The sequence below is a fragment of the Lygodium microphyllum genome, chromosome 28, assembly GCF_053477565.2.
Source record: "Lygodium microphyllum isolate KBCC chromosome 28, Lygodium_microphyllum_v1.1.10, whole genome shotgun sequence".
NCBI classification, from domain to species: domain Eukaryota; kingdom Viridiplantae; phylum Streptophyta; class Polypodiopsida; order Schizaeales; family Lygodiaceae; genus Lygodium; species Lygodium microphyllum.
This window is the reverse complement of record NC_141162.1, coordinates 100,782,404-100,791,563: the sequence shown is the minus strand read 5'-3', so window position 1 is coordinate 100,791,563 and position 9,160 is coordinate 100,782,404. Positions and strand designations below refer to the sequence as shown.

The 9,160-nt window shown below is 39.4% G+C and overlaps 1 protein-coding gene across 3 annotated transcripts; it reads left to right on the top strand.

Annotated features, from left to right (window-relative positions):
* Nucleotides 1-841: 841 nt before the first annotated feature.
* LOC148011801 (uncharacterized) lies at nt 842-3,988 on the top strand. Of its 3 annotated transcripts, none has more exons than XM_087670749.1 (5): nt 842-1,221; nt 2,423-2,504; nt 2,579-2,655; nt 2,796-2,902; nt 3,350-3,563. In XM_087670749.1, exons 1-5 carry the CDS (start codon nt 1,054-1,056, stop codon nt 3,423-3,425), a joined length of 510 nt encoding a protein of 169 aa, XP_087526875.1. In that variant the 5' UTR covers nt 842-1,053; the 3' UTR covers nt 3,426-3,563. The 3 variants fall into 3 exon arrangements, with proteins under 3 accessions (XP_087526875.1, XP_087526873.1, XP_087526874.1); XM_087670747.1 differs by having other exon boundaries at nt 874-1,221; nt 2,796-2,855; nt 3,350-3,988; XM_087670748.1 differs by having other exon boundaries at nt 902-1,194; nt 2,796-2,855; nt 3,350-3,988.
* The last annotated feature ends 5,172 nt before the right edge of the window (nt 3,989-9,160 follow it).

Genomic DNA, 9,160 nt, shown 5'->3' with positions numbered 1-9,160 from the left:
GAGCATGGTGACATGTAGGTGGGTCGAGTTGTGTGATTACATTAATGAGAATTTGTTTGTTGACCAATGGTTTGAGTGTGGGCTCAGTATTATGGGTGCATGACTTCAAACCCTAGGTTTTGCTTTGCCTACTTCATATTTCTATTTGCATCCAATATGTATGTTGACTACCTAAGTGGGGTTGTATATGGAATAAAGTAGTACCGTTCATTGAGTTTTGTTTCAATGTGATTTGATCTACCTCATTGGTAGATGAGGATGGTCCCTTTTGGCGGGGATTGACCACACGCACCCTTGCTTGTAGCCATGAGCGTTAACTAGCTAGGCTATGCCCTTGATGTCAATATTGATATTGCTTTTGTTAATGCAAAGTTTTTATATGGAAATTTGATGGCTCTTTCCTTGTCTCTTAGTTGTGAAAGGTGAGATATCATGTCGGGGAGCATGCCCCTCTGAGGTCACAAAGCTGCTGAAGCACTGATAGAATGAGGGATCCCATACAATGCATGAAGTGTATCCACCAATTTGGGCTACTCCATTAGGGTTTTGTCTTTTTTTTGGGGGGGGGGGGGATGGTAATCCTAAGGACTAGGGACTAACCAGAGGACTTTACGCGTGGAACAGTGCTACCTTGGGAAAAGAGAATAACAGGTGGCAATTTGTTAATTTATTTGTTTATATGTGGTTATTTATTTTATGGGGAGGGTGGTTTTAAAAATATCTGATTGGCGGGTTTGTCGGAGGGAGGGGCCCGCGCTTTTCCTGTAAAGACGGGAAAGCCATTGAATATGGGGATGGATCTACGAAGATATTTTGGCCCCGGGGGGGGGCAGGAGGGCCCGCAGCTTCTGGAAACGACCTCTCAACAATTCTCTCAATACAGGCGCGCGCACACGCAAACACAAAAGACACAGACAGAGAGAGAGAGAGCCTTCCATCGGTCGCCCTCAGACACACAGACACAGAGAGAGAGAGAGAGAGAGAGAGAGAGAGAGAGAGAGGCCCAGCCCCCCCCCCCCCCCTCTCTCGGATACCCTCGGCCCCCCCCCAACCATGGCTTCCCAGCCCGCCACCGGCCCTGGCCCCGGCTCCCCCGACGCCTCCAGCCCGCCCACATGCTACTACTCCACCCTCGGCCTCTCCCGTAACGCCTCCGTCAGCGCAATTCGAACCGCCTACCGCAAACTCGCCATGGTACTACCACCACCATCGCCGCTCTTTGTGAGATCACTGTTTTTTCCTTCTTTCTTGTCTCCCCCCTTTCCTTTATTCGCAATTCCATATGTGTGTATTTGGCATCCAATTTGTGCGCATTTTGGGCAAGATTGGGTTGTTTTGTGGCTGACCTGTGCTTCTCTCTTTGCAACGTCATATGTACATTGGCCTTCCATTGTTATGCAACTCAGGATAAGCCTTAAGTTTGTGTTTTTCACATTTGATCGCACTGCAATCACTCGGCCTCCATCACAGAAGAGGGGCGAAGAACCTCTGCTCTGAGATTGTAGCTGGCATGATTCCTATCAGAAACTGTTTGAAGTAGCTTATCGTGTTGTCAATCTTTGCAAGTCAAAGGTTGATCAGTTTGAATGCAATTCAGGAACAGCCGTGCCTTTTGTTTTTCACTCGATCGGACTGCAATCACCCGGTTTTCATCACAGAAGAGGGAAGAAGGACCTCTGCTCTGAGGTTGTAGCTGGCATGGTTACGACTGGAAATTGGTCAAAGTAGCTTATGTGTTGTCAATCGTTGCATCAAAGTAAGGTTGATTAGTTCGGAGTTAAATTGCAGTGCAATCACAAGGTATCCATCACCAGGAAGAGGAAAGACAGACCTCTAAGGAAATTCTTTTAGTGTGGCTTGCATCCACCGAACGAGTTGTGAATCTCTACCATCTAGGTGAAGCTCCATCAGTTACAGGCTCAAATCACACTGCAGTCGCACGGTGATCTTTGAGGGAAGAAAACTTGGCTCTCAGACCATAGTTGCAGGATATGTATTGGAAATTCTTGATTGTAGTTTTTATCCACTCCTGTGTGCTTTGAAATGATGCATCACCAGTCTGCAGTTTGAGTGCACTGGATCCCTCTGTATTTAAGGTGCAGGGTGCCTATCGATAACTTTTTAAAGCAGTTTTTTCTCCAGTTCATGCTTGCATCAAAGCAAAACCTCGGTCAGTCAGGATCTTGTTTGCACTGTGATCAAATAGTGTGCATAACACAGAAGAGGGAAGAAAACTCTGCTCTTAGATTGCTGCTGCACCAATATCATCCAGTGACTTTTTGAAGTCTTTGTTTTCCATTCCTTGTGTTGTCAATCTGTGCGTTGAATGTGAAGCTTCATCAGTTAGGATTTGCCTTTGTATTCATACTTTGCTATGGAATTAGCACATTTCATGGCTCACGATGAGCCAGCTGTCTTTCAGAAATGGCATCCTGACAAGTGCGCAAGCGAAGCACGCAAGGATGCTAACACAAGGTTCCAAGAAATTCAAGAAGCTTATGCAGGTGGGCCTTTTTTGGTGGATGCTGTTTGCACTTGTCTTTCTCTTTTGTTAGCTTTCCAATAAATTTTATTGCAGTGCTGTCTGATGATCGAAAGAAAGCGCTCTATGATCACGGGCTTTATGATCCTGATGATGATGATGAAGATATCGAGGTTCGGTTCAATTGTTCCTTTTTAGACCTAGCAGTATTACCCTGCTTGACCTTATTTTTTGTTCTAGGACACAGCTATTGTCAAGTTTGGACTATCACTGCTCGTTTGAACTCAATATTAATTGATATGGAATGTTGCAGGGGCTCAGTAGCTTCATAAGTGAAATGGCAGGAATGATGTCTGAGGTCCAAGCATCACAGGTACCATCAAGTGGCTGTCTTGAGGCGGGTCCAGGCATTTGGCTGTTGTGAGAAATCTGCTTTTGTTTTTTAAGTCCTGGTGATCTGTAAGCAGTAGCAGTAGATCCTACAACAACACAAATCAGTTTAAGGTGGTGGTCTGTGTAAGATTTGAAATTAGGTTTGTGTAATCTAGAGATGCATTAACAAGTCCTAGGTCTTAACAGTCTGAACATTCTGCCTTGTGGAGCTAGTTGTTTTGTTTTAGATCTGTGTGCCATTCTAGTTTCTTAGGCTAGAAGGGCCTCTGGCTTTTATATGAAGATCTCGTCAGCATGTGAACTGTGTTGGTTGATTGTAGATTTATGTGAATGTGGATTATGCGTGGGCACATTGGGATGTTGTCTCAAGCTTGCATATATGTGCATATATGCATCAGCATGGAATGCTGGATGTTTATGGGAAATAAAACTTGGATTGTCTGTATGTCAGTAAATGGTTTGGCATCCCTACAGGATGGAGGTAACGCTGGTGGCAGTAGCTTTGAGGATCTTCAGCAACTCTTTGTCAACATGTTTAGTGCAGACATAGCTGCTCTCAGTGAGCAAAATGCTCAATCAGCAGCATCTACAAACTTTCATAAGAAACGAGGCTGGACAAGCAATGGGTCCTTTTCCCTGTTTGATGATCTTGATTCTTGTGCAAGGAGTGACGGTTTTGGAACCTCTGGATCCCATTACTTTTTCAGCAACTCTTTTGAACATGACAATGAAGATTGTAGCACTAGTAAGAAAAAGAAGAGTTCATTGAAAGGGAATATGACCTCTGGCCTAGCAACTTAGGGCTGTCTGGCTTGTGTTTTCATTGCACACTTATTAATTTAGGATAGATTTGGGCATTGATTGGTCACAAAAGAGCAATATAGCTATTCATGTAGCTGAAAGTTGCTCTGCTGTATTAGCATTCATGGACAATTCCCGGTGTCCTTCTGTGCAAAACCTCAAGGGGAGCACTAGGAAGCAAGGGAAGTGTCCCTCTCCGAGACCAATGTGTATCTTTGTAACCCCTCACAGGGATCAAAGTTTCAGAATAGAAATCTCTCTGTATTTTTTTCGTGAAGATAATTGAATTAAGTAGGAAATATTTACACCAGACCATCAGGTCAGCACACTCTCTCTCTCTCCACACACACACACACACACACACACACACACACATATATATATATATATATATAATAGTGTCTTTCCCCAATATGAATAAAGTGTTTTGGAATCTTAATAGCATAAGATTGCATGGGGTATTGGGAAATGGAATCAATTTCACCTAAACAATAGCCCATATGTTGATTATGATTATGTATGTTAATTTACACAGCAACATTCCTAAACCAAAAGGGCATATTTCTAACTCAAAAGGGAATGTAAAACATGGATGAGGGGCTGGTTTCCATGTTCTTAGAACGTATTTGTATGTGTGGATCTACCAATATAATAAAATGCTTACGAAGATCCAAATGTAAAATACATGTGAGTAATTATTTTTTCAGCTTTTGAAGAAGCAAACTATTGTAAGAATGACTATATATATGATAGTGTCTTTCCCCAATATGAATAAAGTGTTTAGGAGTCTTAATAGCATAAGATTGTAGGGGGTATTGGGAAATGGAATCAATTTCACCTAAACAATAGTCCATATGTTGATTATGATTATGTATGTTAATTTACACAGCGACATTCCTAAACCAAAATGGCATATTTCTATCTCACAATTGAATGTAAAACATGGATGAGGGACTGGTTTCCATGTTCTTAGAATGGATTTGTATGTGTGGATCTACCAATATAATAAAATGCTTATGAAGATCCAAATGCAAAATACATGTGAGTAATTATTTTTTCAGCTTTTGAAGAAGCAAACCATTGTAAGAATGACTTGGGTCCTGACCCAACATTGACAGTAAAACATCGTACTATAAAAAACAAAGGCAAATTTTAATATCACAAGTTTCAAAAGTATAAAGCTATGGCAAATCCTTATTAGATCCCCATAGGTATCGTTTCACTATTTTTTGAAGAGGTGAGCATTCTCTTTAAAAAATGCACAATAGTTCTCACCAATTGACTTTGACAAGGCCTATGATTGCAATTCATTAGAGTGGTGTTCAAGTGGGTGGGTGGGCTTTGGACCTTGTTTGTGTTGGAAACTTTGTAGGCTCGTTTGAATGATGCTCAAGCCTAGGTGTCTACCAATGAAGTTATGAGCTAGGTGTAGATTGAAGCCGTTGCTTCTAGGGTTGCCTTCTAGCATCTCTTCCTATTTGACTTGGTCACAAAGCCTCACATAAGGAATCTAGGGAGAGGCTAATTATAGAAGAGATTGATCTAGGGCAAGGAGCTTAATGTCGAGATTCTAAGGGTGGAATTTGGGCAAGTCTTCACTCTAGAGGAGGATTCATAACAAGGGAGTGAGAAGGTGGAAAGGGATTAAATTGTGGTCAAGTTTGCTAGAAATGGCATTCAGGGTTCAACTTGAACAAGGAGGTGGCAAGTAGTCTAATGCCATCTAAGGATAGCTTTTTGACCCTTGTTAATAAACCCACCCATCCAAACACACAACGGCTCCCATGGGAGAGTCTCTATCATTGCATCAAATGAGGAAGGGTTTTTTGAGAGGAGGGGCAATGTTGTTTGTATGAAGGTTAAGAAGAGTGGAAGCACAAATGTAGCACATTGATGCCACACCCTCACATGCTTTTGTGGAGGATGATCTCTTGGCAACTATGCTTAGAATATTTTTGACTAAAATTTAGTGACACTCAAGTATATTCTTAGAGACTTTTACAAACTTCAAAATATTAAAACTTGTGCAAGGCTCAATTGTTTGACTCACATGAAGCTTACATGTAATATATGTAAGAATTTGTTATCATAACTTTAAATGGCTAAAAAGATGCATATGTTGTGCAAAACTAACACTCAACTGGGATGGGTTATATTTTGCTTTTTGATAGTGTCAACTCATTGGTTGTTTACCCTAGGAGACTAATTTGATGGATAGTCATGGAGGTTGTATATAATTTTGGCAACCATTGTAATAGTTATTTGGAACTTTTAGAACAATGGTGCACAAGTGCACATTATCATAGGCATGCCAAGTTCTTTTAAATTTCCAATCTAGTTTAACTAGTGAATTCTTGTAAAAATATGCAACTATTAGATATCTTATTAAGAATAAGCATTGCATTACAACCAATTTCATGTAGGGTGTGGAACAATATCAACTTATACATAGTTGGATAAGTGGGCATCATAGGGATCCCACAATCTTGAAAATAACATTTACTACTCCTTACATAAGAGTAACTATATGTGAGTTGTTGAAAAAAACGTGGATAGTTTCATTGCTTCTTAGGGGGAACATCAGGCAATTGGTACTACATTTGCTTTACTAATAGTTGTCAACTTGTGCATGTGTGATGCTCAATTAAAAGCCACACAAGCTAGCATAACACATTACATTTGGTTTGGTCTATTACCTGAGTTGGAGTTTCATGAGACAAACTAGTATAATTTTGACCGTGTATGTGATGAAGATGATAAAAGAACTATTTTTAGATCATACGTCATTTGGAAGCTCTTCTTTTTCTAGAAGAATGTATTATGTGGAAGGAAAATATTGAAACAATTGTAAGTCCGAAAATAATATTTTATAAGCCTACTACAATGAGATAGCTTGCCACTCTAGAGAAATTGCATAAGTACAATAGGTAACAAGCAATTATGTTGGAATTAGAAAGTTGAGTGTTTATAAAGTTAGGGCCATTCCTTTCACATGAAGAATAAGGTTTGATAGGCCAAGAGTCGATCAACACTTGTCATGTGAACAAGAAGAATCTATGCAAAAATTCTTATCTATACTCCCCATCACATTATAACATTTTTCTCAACGATAAGTGAGATTCCTTCTCGCTCTACATGCATACAAACCAAATTGGAAGTGGTGGTTTGTTATTATAACACAAGTCTAGTGTATCATATCAAAGGACAAATTTCAAAGCATGGCATGGCTTCTCTATATAAGAATGTCCAAAATACCAGGAGGAATCCTTGCATTAAGACTATAGCCACAAAATATACTAAAAAATGGAACTAAATATAATGTTCTCTCTAGAAAAAAACCACATTATATCTTCTAATTCTCATGTATGTTACTAACCCCAATCACACCATGAAACCCACTAACACGTAAGATGTCGGTGTAACGAGGTCCATAAATTACACTTAACTATGTGTTACACCTTTGAGATATTGCAACATTTATTGAGTCGTTTGGGTTGGCAAGCATTGAACCTTCATGGATGAGAGATTTAAGAGCCATCATCACTTTCTTAACATAACTAGGCATCTAAGCATGCCTTATGAACTACAATCTAGAGGACTAAGCAACTATATGTTGATTCAAACTGGGTGTGCAATAAGATATGCTTATTTGACACTTTAGCTCATTATTTTGACTATTGGGTAGCTTGAATGGATGGAGATGCTATATCCCTACAAATAAACAATCTTGTCATCTCTAGAGGAGGAAAACTATGGTGCACAAGCAACCACAAGAGCATTTCCTTTTTGTTATTATCAACATTCTTCCTTAAATGTAGGTTGCCTAACTAAGGGTAGTTTTCCAAATAAAAATCACCTTTTTATTTACCATTATAATACCATATGCACTAATGGGCGATGCTAACAAAGTAACCAATAAAGATGAAGACTCACATTTAGACTTCACTATAACAAACATGCAAAGCCATAAGAAATAGGTCCCCTATGATGAAAAGAGAAATATATTTCTTTGGCCATATGACAAGCTTTAGCTTGCTATATATTGTAGGTAAGTCAATGTAAAATTTAAAGGATTTCTTGATCTTGCAATTTGTCACCTTGTCCGATGCTTTGCTATTAGACAATGCTACCAAAGTCCTACATACAAGTTATAGTTGTACATAGAAGATCTAGTCCAGAGAATATCATTTTCAAAGAGGTGGATATGATCAAGGTTTTAGCCATGCTTAAGAATCTTAAATCCATTAGAACATTTTCAAGTTTTCCTTTAAGAATTTTGTATCCGTATAGAATTCAATATCTAATCAAAATTATCATCGATAATTTGCAATGCAATTATTAACTTCATTGACAAAATTCAAAAGATAGGAGTAGGAAGATATGTGATTTTAAGGATTAAATTTGCCATTTTTAGAGATACTATATGCATGAGAATGATGGTCCTTCTGGCTAGCTTCAAATTGGGCAAAATATTGATGCATTTATTGAGTGCGTTGAACCTTCAAAAAAGAATTTACATTTTAAAGGAAAGTTTTCTTAATAAGTAGTTAGCTTATTTTTCAAAGTGGATAAAAATAATCTATATGCTAGTTATGGATTGGTTATCACAAGCATGTGGAGAGAGAGAGAGAGAGAGAGAGAGAGAGAGAGAGAGAGAGAGAGAGAGAGAGAGAGAGAGAGAGAGAGAGAGAGAGAGAGAGAGAGAGAGAGAGAGAGAGAGAGAGAGAGAGAGAGAGAGAGAGAGAGAGAGAGAGAGAGAGAGAGAGAGAGAGAGAGGTCCTCTAAGACTCCTCAAAGGCGCATAGGAAAGAATGAAATAACTCAAGATTTTAGATAGAACCCATTTTAGGGTGCCATTGATATGAATAAAATGAACCACTAAGGTTGCAAGTGTACTAGACAAGTTAATGACTCCAAAGTCACCCACTGCCTAGGATTTTTGAACTCTTCTACGATGGATTTGCCACCTCAATAAACTACCTATTTGCACTCTTTTTCTAGCTACTTTCATTTGAGAGATATCTTCAAGTTGTGCTTTGAATTGTGCTAATGTGGGCTTATCTCTTATCTAAGTTTTGATTCCCTTCAAACATTTTTATTGCTTTAGTTCCTCAACTTTACCTTGTATGTCTCCCAACTCCAAGGTTGCTCTTTCACACACACACACACACACACACACACACACACACACTCTCTCTCTCTCTCTCTCTCTCTCTCTCTCTCTCTCTCTCTCTCTCTCTCTCTCTCTCTCTCTCTCTCTCTCTCTCTCTCTCTCTCTCTCTCTCTCTCTCTCTCTCTCTCTCTCTCTCTCTCTCTCTCTCTCTCTATGCATCGTAATTTCCCTAGCTCTAATAGAGGACCCCCAAGAAAAATGTTGTTGTAGATTAATTGTAAGGACCCAAAAACCACACACGAAGAGGGGCTTAGAGGGGGAGATTAATAAGGTTATTAAACCTTAATGAAAAGAAAAGAAAAGAAAAATAA